This window comes from Euphorbia lathyris, chromosome 2 (genome assembly GCF_963576675.1).
Source record: "Euphorbia lathyris chromosome 2, ddEupLath1.1, whole genome shotgun sequence".
Taxonomy (NCBI): domain Eukaryota; kingdom Viridiplantae; phylum Streptophyta; class Magnoliopsida; order Malpighiales; family Euphorbiaceae; genus Euphorbia; species Euphorbia lathyris.
Genome location: NC_088911.1, coordinates 60,413,222 through 60,426,147, shown reverse-complemented (window position 1 = coordinate 60,426,147; position 12,926 = coordinate 60,413,222). Strand labels below are relative to the sequence as shown.

Sequence of the window (12,926 nt, the reverse complement as noted above, 5' to 3'; positions counted from 1 at the left end):
ATAGAAAATGCATGGTAATAAAACAGCATTTTTCCATAAAATGTTTCTTTCTTTGAAAAAGGTTGCTTGCTAATAAAAAAGACAACTTTTTAATTAAATTAATTACCTATAAAATATAATATAATAATGAGAAGAGTTAATTTCAAAAGATTTTATGAATTCGCAGATTCATATTTGTAGATTTTTTCATTCTAAAAATCACCGTGTGCTTTGTTCCATTAACAAAATTGCATATTTTGGCTTGACGTTTCTGACATGGCAATGAGCATTTTTGTAAAAAAATAATTTTTTTAACCGTTAAAAATTCAATTTTAATTTTTAATTGCTATTTTCTTTATAGCCACATCGAACATATAATAAATTTTTCTATAGCCATATAGAACATCTGATAACACTTTTTTTAAACTATTAAAATCGTAAATTCTAAATCCATATGAAACAAATATCACTATAGTATCAGAATTTTATGTTTAAGTCGATATTTTTTTTCACCAAGAACTTAATTTGTGTATTATAATTAATGGAGGAGTGATCAATATTTCAATAAATAAAATGAGGAATTCGATCAATAAAAATAAAAAAGATCAAGGACCTTAGAATTATTATTTTTCTTTGACATGGATTATAAACGTAGAATGGTAAACAAAAAAAAAAGGAAAATAGAGAAATAATGTATAATTACTAAAATAGTGTAGAGGATAGGTGAATTTACGAGTAATAAAACAGTATATATAAATATGTAAGGCCAAAGTGGAAAGTTAGTTTTATAGCAGGAAACAGAAATGGAGGAGAATTCCCTGGATTTTGTCTTCCTCTGAAGAGAGCAAACTCCTCGTTTTGTGTGTCTCCAAAAAAACAAGAAAGAAGATAACTTTGCTATAACTATCTTAAATTGAAATGTCAAATATCACAGGAGGAGGAGGAGATGAAGGGAGCTTTTCTTCAGGAAATACAGGAGAAGAAGTTGAAAAACACCAAAATCAGCAGCAGCAGCAGCAGCCTGCACTCAAGAAGAAAAGAAATCTCCCAGGAACTCCAGGCAGGCAAACTCAATACATTTACATATTATTACTACTTTTTTTTTTTTTTATATATATATTTGTGAATATTTTAAGTTGGCTTTCATCTTTTCTTTTTCTTTTTCGTGCAATATGAATTGAAAGGTTCAATTATTGCTTTCGGATTCCAATAATTGCTTTGCTTGAAACTCAACTTCTTTATGAAATTTAATTACTATATTAATTATAGTACAGAAAGTATAGTTGTTTCCTCACAAGAATATATGTAGATGAAACTAAATTTGACAAATGAATCAGATCCTAGTGCTGAAGTTATTGCTTTATCACCGACTACGCTTATGGCGACCAACCGATTTGTATGTGAGATATGCAACAAAGGGTTTCAAAGAGACCAAAACCTGCAACTGCATAGGAGAGGGCATAATCTCCCATGGAAGCTAAGACAAAGGACTACAACGGAGGTCAGGAAACGAGTCTACATATGCCCTGAACCAACCTGTGTTCATCACAATCCCGCTCGAGCTTTAGGAGATTTGACAGGTATTAAGAAGCATTTTAGCCGAAAACATGGTGAGAAGAAATGGAAATGTGATAAATGCTCCAAGAAATATGCTGTTCAATCCGATTGGAAAGCTCATCAAAAAACCTGTGGTACCAGGGAATACAAATGTGATTGTGGAACCATCTTTTCCAGGTAACTAAACCTGTCAATTATATATGCTCACCAAAGCAACAATATTTAATTTAGTATTATTGGAAATATGCAGAAGGGACAGCTTCATCACCCACAGAGCATTTTGCGACGCATTGGCAGAAGAAAACAACAAAGTAAACCAAGGACTAATGCCTTTAACCAATACTTGTATTGGAATCTCTTCAGATTTCAACACCTTCGACCCTAAAAACCCTCTCAAAGAACTTGTACCATTAATGCCATTCAAATCAATGCATGGACCCATGTTTTCAAGCAGCTCAGGCACTCTCTTCGCAGGCCCCGGAACCATTTCCTCTTCTACTTCTACTTCTAGTCTTCAGCTGAGCTCCAACACTAACTATCACCAAGATGGGAAAAATGGGTGCCAGATTTCAAGCTCAGCTCAAATGTCGGCCACAGCGTTACTACAAAAAGCAGCACAAATGGGTGCAACTGCTAGTAACACTATCAATTCTCCTATGATGCAAAAGAGCTTTGCTACAAGCATGTCGGCCCCTGAACAGATGTCTTCTTCCATAAACAATAACTTTCAGGCTGATCAAACACAAACACAAATGCAAGAAATGAGTCCCTTTTTTGATGGAAACTCAGGCCTCAACGATATGGGGATGTTCAGTAGTATGTTTATGGGGAGTGATCAGAATCCAGGGTTTATGAAAAACATGGAACAAACTGAAGATAATAATAATGTATTGATGCGTCCGACGATGTTCCAAGGACAAGGAGAAGGTGGAGGAGATGTCATGACAAGAGACTTCATGGGAATAGGAGGAACCAGAATACAAATGACTCAACAGAGAATCATGAATCATTACCACCAACCTTTCGACAAACCTAATTGGGATATTTGAACTTTTCTTTTTTTATGAATGTCTCCATTTCCATACATAACTCACCAACTTCCTTATATCAATCAAACACATGCATTTCAATTTCTATAATTTCTTGTTGTTGTGGTTGTAAATAAAATTATTTGCAATAATGATTGTGTGTTGTTGCTATAAATGAAACTATTTACAAAAACGACTATATGTTGTTGATGTAGCTGAAACCATTTACAGCAATAGCTAATTGTTATTGCGTAAACAAAAAATATCGATGCGAATTTTTTTATTAAACTAATAAATCAAATAACATAAATACATATTATTATATTTCGAAAGGATAAATACATGTATAATATAAAATAAATTCAATATTTTTTTTAATAAAAATAAATTCAGTATTTTGTTTTGTATACATGTTATAAATATTAACAATAAAAAAAAATTGTGAAATAACTAGATTTTATTGTATTTAAAAACTATTTTAGCTACAATATTTGTTCTTGGTCAAGAAAATTATTAGACTAATTACAAAATTAAAATATATTAATATATATTAATTATAGAACTAGGCTAATTTTCATTTAATAACTTATTATGAATAAATATAAAAAAAAAATCTTATTTTATGTTTTAGTATTAATAAATTTTAGGTAACTACAAAAAATAAATCTTGTGGTTTATCTGATTTATAAAAGATAATCCTCATAATTTAAACATTTATTGACAGGGTTTGTAATTTGTGTTAATATATATTAATTATATAAATACATTAATTATTAGGCTCATTCTTATCTAATGACTTATTATGAATAATATTAATATAAATATAAATATTTCTTATTTTATGTTTTAATATTAATAAAAAAATTTTACAAAAAAATATTAATAAATTTTAGGAAAATACAAAAACAAATTTTGTGGTTTGTTTGATTTATAAAGATGGTCCTCGTGGTTTAAAAGTTTGCTCACAGAGATTTGTAATTTGTGTTAAATATATTAATTATATAAATACATTAATTATTAGGCTAATTTTCATTTAGTGACTTATTATGAATAATATAAATATTTCTTATTTTATCTTTTAATATTAATAAATTTTCTTTTCAAAAAAATATTAATAAATTTTAGAAAAGTACAAAAGTAAATCTTGTTGTTTGTTCGATTTATAAAAATGGTCCTCGTAGTTTAAAAGTTTGCTAATAGGGTTCTGTAATTTGTGTTAATATATATTAATTATATAAATACATTAATTATCATGCTAATTTTTATTTAGTAACTTATTATGAATAATATAAATATTTTTTATTTTTTATTTTTGTATTTCTTATTTCGTGCTTCGGCCATTTTGTTTAGTTCGGTAGCCAACTGCCTGCAATCTTCAATATCATGTCCTTCACTCTAGTGAAATTCACAATGTAGGCCATTTTGCCTTCGGCCTGAAGCCTTGAGTTGTGGTGGATACTGTTGGTGTGCCCTAGTTCTTAGGCATTGGTTCATGTATATTGTATTATGCTTTTTGATTATTCTTGCATAGATACACTATTTGTGTTACATTAATAAAGGCATTAATCTAGTTCATTTATATCTTGTGTTATAATATGAATAGAGAATCCATTGATTGATAATCGTAAAACCATATCCCAAGTCTATTCTATCATGGGAATGATTAGGACCACGGACTTGTATATTCGACGACTGTATGGTAGTAATTGATACTAGCCATAGCACTTGATAAGTCAGTTGTGAATATGGGTACATGTTGCATACATGTGACTGGATCGATCCGCCCGAGAAAACTACATGGTGGTTGTGTCATTAGTTTTCTTAAGTAGATCTCTAACTATCTTCAGACCAGATTTCATTATAATATCAATATGGGATCCGATTCACTTTGACATACGCCTAACAGGTCTGTAACAGGATGCTAAATACGGGTATGATTGGGTGAACAGGTGAACACGTTGGTATTGATATTGAAGTGATGGAATTACCACTCATGTAATAGTGAGATGATATCACAGGCCACTTGATAAGTGAGATTGATAAGTGTGTGGCCACACCCTGATAAGTAGTTTACTTATCTGTTTCATCAATCTACTTAAGATCAAGAAATGTCATAAACATCGGAAAGGATGACAGTCGCTATGCCTTTAGTTTATAATATCGATATCAAATGGTAAAAGAAGTTAAGAGATAACTACAGGGTCTCTACATCTTTAGACTGCTGAAACTCTGTCTTGGTTAGGGGCAATAATGGTTTGCTAGAACCCACTTACTGTCTGTGGGCCGTGAGCCCACTGCTGGCTAAGGACAGTCCCATAGGATCGTGCACATCGAACATCTGAGTTAGAACTTATAGAACGGTACATTGGAGAGATGAAATTAATTAATTGATTGATAGTAAAATATCAAGGTAATTAATTGGTGGTTAAGTTCTACCAAAAAAAAAAAAAAATTGGTGGTTAATTAATTGATTAGTTGATACTTTGTATCAAGGTAATTGATTAATGGTCTTAAGTGTTGAGTGTGTAATTGATTAATTAGTTTACGGGATGTAATTAATTAATTTGTAAATTAATGAAATTGCATTCGGTGAATAATTAATTAAACTAATACGTTAATTTATTAATTAGTGTTGTTTGTTTAATTGGGGTAATTAAATTTAATCTAATCATAATTAATTACATAGAATAAATATTATTGGTATTTATTTAGGGAAAAGTATAAAAATAAACCTTTTGGTTACACCCATTTTCGATTGCAGCCCTGTGGTTTAAAAGTTTGTAAAATGGTACCTTGAGGTTCATTCCATTAGCAAACACATACCAAATTGACTAACGGTGTTAAAAGTCAAAGAGAAAAGAGTTAATTTGGTCCTTATATTTATTTATTTTATAAATTAAACCCCCTTACTATTTAATTATCATAAAAAAACCCCAAAATAAAAAATAAAAATCATTTACACTCTCCCTCTCAAAATTCAAATCCCTCCACTCTCTCTTTCTCTCAGCTCTCCCTCTCATCGACGTTAAAAAATCTGATGACCTCCCTTTCGGCTCCAGTCTGTTCCCCGGATGCTTCTCTACCTTTCTTCATCTCTTCCACTCACCTGCCCCTCGGTTCCCTTCGTTTGCAGCAGCTCTCCCTCTCCGTTCCCTCCATTTGCAATTCTCGTCCTAAGATTTTTACGCTCGCCGTTATCCCTGTTCTTTGCATCTTCTTTCTATTATTTAATCTTCTAGTTTCTACTTTTACTTAGCTGCCATGTCTTTCAGGGGACTAAGCCTGGTATATTTTCAATTCTTTTAGCTTGTTTTGTGTTTAAAGTTCTCATATTTTCAGTTTTTTACGCTCGCCGGAGCTTGACTCCTCTTCCGTCTTCGATGATTCCGCCGTCGATAAGAAAAAATACCGCTTTTGATTTGATTTCAGTTCAGAAGAAAAAGAAGAATGTGTCCTCTCAGATTCATTTTGGTATTTTTCTCCGCTGTTTTAGCTGGATATTTCGCTTGGAGGTCCGTATGCTCTTCACCGGAGCTTGACTCCTCTTCCGTCTCCGATGATTCCGTTGTCGATAAGAAACGCTTGACTGATAATCAAGATTGTAATGCCAAGAAAATAAGTCTGATGATTCCGATCTCGATTTTTGAATCATTTTTTTCTTCTGTTAAATTCTAGTCTGACTTTAATTTCGATCCAGATGCTTTCAAAATGGATTCTGGGTAAAGTACCTCCGGAGGAATTTTAAGGAGATGAGGAAGGAAGAGAAAGTCAAGTTCTTAAACACTACTAATGATTTTGTAGAGAAATTATCATAGAGGAGAGAGAGAGGAGAGAGAGAGGGGAGAGAGAAAGAAGTAAAAAAATAAAAAATTAAAGAGAAATGGAAACGATGGTGTAATTGATTTTTATTTTTTATTTTGGATTTTTTTATGATAATTAGATAGTAAGGGGGTTTAATTTATAAAATAAATAAATATAAGGACCAAATTAACTCTTTTCCCTTTGACTTTTAACACCGTTAGTCAATTTGGTATGTGTTTGCTAACGGAATGAACCTCAAGGTACCATTTTGCAAACTTTTAAACCACAGGGCTGCAATCGAAAATGGGTGTAACCACAAGGTTTATTTTTGTACTTTTCCCATTTATTTATGTAATTAGATTAGGATTGGATTAGTTTTGTAATTAACCAATTAATCCTAAACCAATTAGGTTTAGGAATACACTATATATATAAATTAAAACACTAAAACCCTAATTAACAAATACACATTCAGCCACCATAAGAAATTCAAAAGGATTTTCGACAGCACCACCAATTTGAGAAAGTGGGAATTTTGGCAAATTTCATTATCTCTCTAGTTCTTCCTCCGTTCTTCGGATAGCACCGGTTCTGGCTTGATAGTTGTTCGTGCACCTGACTACGGAGATCTTACTACTTTGTGGATTCTTCAGCAGTCTCTAGAAGAGACAGTCCGGGTAAGTTTTTATCCCTAAAAGGATCTAAAGGTTTTATTCAATCAATGGTTAACGGACAAAGATCAAACTAAAAGGGATTATAAATAAATTTTAAACCGCAATTCTGCTGCGCTATAATTGATTAACTGGCTATAATCCCTAACAGATACTGAATGTGATGCCTATTGGTCTCAACCCAATACAAAACCTCCTTTCTAGGGGCATTCAAATGTACATAATTACGATCCATATGCTCATTAGTCTGTTTATGCTCCTCCTTACCCCTGTCGTTCTTCCCTTCCTTCGGCTGGTGCACCGAACTCAACATTTCCTTCACCAAATGATTCAAATAATGGCCATCCCATTTGATAAAATCTCTAGCTCTTTTCATCAGATCAGGAAACGTCTGAGGTCTTCGAGTACTTAATTCCTTAGATAAATCTTTGTTTCAGTAGTTACCTGTCATAGCTTCAACTGCCCCATCCACATTCAGATGTTTGATCTGGATTGCTACCCTCTGGAATCGTTCCACCCATTCCTTCAGTGATTCACTTGGTTCGTGAACTAAATAGTTCAAATCTTGCATGGTTTTGCTTTCGGGAATGGAAGTGATGAAATGATCACAGAATTCTCGAGACATCTTAAAGGACCAAATAGATCTAGGCAGAAGTTGATCATACCAATAAGCAGTTGAATCTCTCAATGTTGTTGAAAAGAATCTGCACATGAGTGCATCAGTAGCAGTAATGGTTTGGAGTGCTCTTTGGAAATTCTTGATGTGAAGAGTAGGATCAGTCATCCCATTATAGTCTTTTAACAAGGGATATTTGAACCCCCTGGGCATCGGTTGGCCCATGATGTCAGCACTCAATGGAGTTTCAGTCTCTATTGATGTCGAACCTTTAGTCTGAAATCCTTCATCCTTCATAGCTTGGCGAAGCTCTCCTTTGATGAGACTCAACATCTCCTCTTTCAACAAAAGTTCCCTTGGTTTTTTCTGTCGTTCTAAGTCATGATGATTAGGATATTTAGATACTGATGAGTTTTTTTGTGTGCCTCATAACGCTGAATTAAATATTCGGTAAAATCATGACGGTCATTCCTTCGCCGCTTCGGGGATCTTGAATCTCCTCATCATCATACTAACTTCAGCCTAACTAGAGAAGGTGTATGATGACATCCTCAATATTGAGGATCACCAAACCTTTCTCCAGACCTGCCTCTTCCAACCTCCGGATGAGATTCTTCTAAAAGATCTCTTTTCTTATGACATGTTTTCATAGTGTGATGTCCAGTAGTACAGGCAACCGAACTGCCTCCTTCTTCATATCGCCCAACCTTATTTCCTTCTAACAGCTCCAAACATATAACCTCCATCTGCGAAGCATGCTCTGCACGTAAAATGTTCATAGATTCCTAAATAGAGCCCATATTGTATATGAATTGATTCGTAAGGTTGTCCATGAAGCAACGTTGTTCCGGATCCAATGACCCCAAACAAGCTTCAATTCATTGATCCAAAGCTGGTGTGACAAAGATAGGCGGAATCGAATGGTTACTGGAATCAAGTAAACCACGATGGTGAGTAGCTGAAGGACTAAGTTGGTCTTCCATTCTCTCACTGAATGGAGCTGGAGAATGAACAATCGGGTGAACAATTTATGGAGTAACCTGTTGAAGAACAGGCTCAATTGAGGGACGAATGATAAAAGAGTGAACATAGACCATTCTACCACGAGATTCAATCCATGATCACCAAACCAATTGATATCGGGATATCGATTACTTTCTGATAGCTAGTCTTGGGTCACTTGAGAAGGAAGAAAACCGCCAGACAAGGGGCCGGAGACCGGCAAAACCTCTCTGATGCTTAAGTCAGTATGTGGACTACGTAACTTGAAAGTTATTTAGTAGAAGCGAGTAATATAGAATTGTGTACATGAGATTATGATTTACATGCTATTTATAGACAATCAGTTATATCTTTGTTTGTGCCCTTGTACACGTGTCAGCTTATTATTGGTTCAGAACCTATAATTCCGCAACGTATTGAATTGAGCGTGTTTATTGAGTTCCGAAGCTCCTTTCCTTCATTTATTCCAGAAAGGCCCTTCTTGATGGATGGGCTAGCCGGATATAACAAATAATGGGTCTGGGCTTATTTGCTTAAGCCTATAACCTTTATTTGATACCATATCAGTAATCATATAATTGATTGTGAAAATTCACGCTCTAGACGAGATTATGCACCCTCCCTTATCACGAAAAGTGAGACGAACTAAGAATATGACCTCAGGAGGTTAGTCGTTCGAGCCATTCTTTTAGTATAGAATTCCACTAGCTTGAGGACTCTCACCCATCATAAATCCATCACTTTTCCACTGAATCTCACTGACCCTATCAGCCATCGAAAGTCGAGTTGTGCCCGAAGTCTTCACTCAACAAAGATAGGTATTGTAAGTTCAACAAACGAAGCGGGCACAACACATACGAATGTAAACACTTCTCCCGATAGGTTGATAGGTTGCTCCCACACGATCTACGGACGAAGTGACTTCATAGTCTTTTTCTCTACGAATCGACTTGATGGTCTTTCAATGAGTCAGATCTATGTGATAATAGATAAAGCTCACATGTTTTTCCATAAAGGAAAACATGATAACGCTCATACATTGAGAAATACCACAACCACTTGTAAAGCGAGAAAGAACAAAAAAACTACAAATAAAGAAAAACCCATCAAATTTATAATAGCAGATCAATCAAAAATTTATTAAATAAAGAAAAAGCAAAACAAAGCAAAGAAATGGCTTCTCTTCTAGCTAAAAGCTAGAAGAAAATGTCAAAACATGGATGATGAAGAAGAGAGTTTTTTGGATGATGATTGTTTTTAAGCATGTACATGTTAATGCTAAGGGAAAATTACAAAAATGGGTCAAATGGGAGGCCCATTTACATATTTAACCCATTTACTCAACATACTACATATCTAGACTGTTTTTGTGTGACTTTCCCATAATACCCTCAATATTTACGCGTGCATGTCTCCCTCCCGTCTGACTTCGCAGATTCGATTTATGCGAAGCCTGCGAAGCTAATGTTTGGTTTTACTTGATGAAATTAATTAGCATATGCGAAGCCTGCGAAGCTAATGTATGGTTTAGTTGATGAGTTTAATTAGCATATGCGAATCCTGGATGTGTTTTGAAGCTAATTCGTGAAGTGGTATATAACAAAAAATGCCAAACATCAACGGATTCTAACATTAAAATCATAACATTATCAAAATTTACAACAAGATTGCCATAATAACAACATTAAAATCATAACATTATCAAAATTTACAACAAGATTGCCACAATAAACTCCTAACAAATCACTTCAAAGTGAACCTAACTAATCTGGACAAAAATTTCTCTCTCTACAGGAAGTCCAGACCTTTTGGGATGAGAAATGGAAGTCTAGACCTTTTGGGATGGACGTGTCCCATGGTGCACACTAAGATTGGCACAATCTCTCCAAACCAGTCATTTCAAAGTGAATGTGCCAATCTTGAGGGAAATTTCTCCCTATACAAAAAGGAAAGTCATCTCCCCTGCATCTGAGGATGCCGCCTTCTAGAAAGGGATGTTATATAATCAACCACCTTCACGAAAAATTAATCGTGCTAGGCAGGGAAAAAGACGATTTTGGCTTCGTGAAATGAGGATTAGCGAAGCATCCGAATGTAAATGTGCAGGGAAAGAGATGATTTTACTTCGATAATCGATGTTTTCGTGAGGTATACGAGCTCTGAAACGTGACGATCTACGTCGCATATCGATGCTTTCGTAAAGTCTGCGAGTGAAATCATGAACTTTTCTACTCGCAGACTTCGCGAAGTAGATCGTCGCGTTTCACGCTCTTTCTCTTCGCAGATCTTCACGAAATCATCGACTATGCGAAGTGTATTCATGGAAAAACGCAGATCTAATACTTACATTTTTCGCATCTTTCACCCTTAAAAGCAACAATAACAATATGATAAACTGGGGAAAACGATGGAAATAATGCAGAATAACCATTTCTTTGATGGTAACAAGAATAAAGAAACCAAGTAACGAGCAAGAACAGGAAGATGAAGAACCATGGCTTCGTTTTCTAGGATTAGGAAGTTGTAGAATCAAGAGATGAAAAGAGGAAAAAGAGAAATTCATTATGATTTGGAGAAATGGTGCAGATTTCATGCAATTTAAAGGAAGATATGAAGATCAAAAGTCTTGGAATCATTAGTGGAGGAGCCAACAGCCGTTTCGCGCACCCAAAGAGAAGAGGGGAGAGAATGTTCGCGTAAGGGAAAGTGAGAAAGTTAGGGGTATTATGGGAAAGTCACACAAAAACAGTCTAGATATGTAGTAGGTTGAGTAAATTGGTTAAATATATAAATGGGCCTCCCATTTGACCCATTTTTGTAATTTTTCCAAAAAAATAAATAAGTAATAATGGAAATTATGTTGAATGACTCTTTCAAAGTATGTAAGGCTTAATAATACCCCACCACATAGCAAAATGCTAATTAATGCATAATAAATGCCTTTTGCATTTGTCTATTCGAAAAGGCCTAACGTTAGGAGTTTGATAGTATTTTGGTAAAGAGAAAAGAGAGGAGAGAGAATATATATTCTTTAATTAAACATTTATTGATAATCCCACTAATTAAGTAGGATCTTGAAAATAGGAAGGCTAATAAAGGCTTAATGTGTGCAAAATCTTTTACTATCATGTGCCATTTGAGCACATGATAGAAAAACCTTATATATATATATATATATATATATATATATATATATATATACACACACACACACACACACGTATGAGTTAGAGAAAAAAGAGAACCAACAATAATGCTTTAGTAAGTGTAAAATTCTCTTTAGATCCTTACTCTTTCTTCCAATTATTCTTTTGTTTCGGTGATAATTCTCTATACACAGTAAAGTTCTTTCAAGTTCGTTGTTGTATTCTGGGAGACGATTTCTCCAAAGTGGGCAAATTCTGTCTTAAGTAATCTGTCTGGTACAGACCTCAACGTTTTTCTCAGCTTATTTTCGTTCCAAGTTGAAGGTTGGAAGTACTCTGTAACTCTAATTATTTTATTGTAATCTCAAATTATTAAAGCAGTTATTTTGTTCGTCTTTCTTTTTGGATTGATATCATCTAACATAAAATATCTTTAATTTACATATAATTATATTACTAATATCTTAATTGGCCTTTAGCCTTCACTATATCTTTATGTTGACTTATATGTTAAAGCAAAAATTTTGAAGCCTCCAGGAATGATGATTCAATTTTTTTTATTCAAAACAATAATAAAAAGGGAAAATTACAAAATTAGATCAAATGGGAGACCTATTTACATATTTAGCCTATTTACCCAACCTAATACATATCTAGACTATTTTTGTGTGACTTTTCCAAAATACCCCAACCTTTCATCTTCCCCTCCTCTTCCTTTTTCTTACGGTTTCGCAAACCTTTGATCTTCCTCTCTTCCTTTATATTGTGAAATCTGCACCAATTTCTTTATCACCATGTCTTTCTCTTATTCCTTTGTTTTTCTCTTGATTCCTGATCTTCCTATTTCTAGAAAATAAAGTCATGGTTCATCATCTTCTCGTTTCTTCTCGTCTCTTGGTTTCTTTCTTCTTGTGCGGATCGAAGACATCGTTATTCGACGTTATTTTGATTGTTTCTCTGCATTTATCATATGGTTATTGACCATTTTAATGGTAAAAGGCGGAAAAAGGTAAGTATCTATTGTTTTCTCTTTGTTTTTTTTTCTAGAAAATCACTTCGCGAAATGATTTTTGCGAAGGTCTGCAAGGAAAAAGAGGCTGAAATGGATGATTTTACTTTGCGAAAA

The 12,926-nt window shown here is 34.0% G+C and overlaps 1 protein-coding gene across 1 annotated transcript; it reads left to right on the top strand.

The window, feature by feature from the left end:
* Positions 1-897: 897 nt before the first annotated feature.
* LOC136217038 (protein indeterminate-domain 7-like) lies at positions 898-2,585 on the top strand. The gene is made up of 3 exons (XM_066003609.1): positions 898-1,039; positions 1,317-1,713; positions 1,787-2,585. The coding sequence occupies exons 1-3, from the start codon at positions 898-900 to the stop codon at positions 2,583-2,585; spliced, it is 1,338 nt and encodes a 445-aa protein (XP_065859681.1).
* The last annotated feature ends 10,341 nt before the right edge of the window (positions 2,586-12,926 follow it).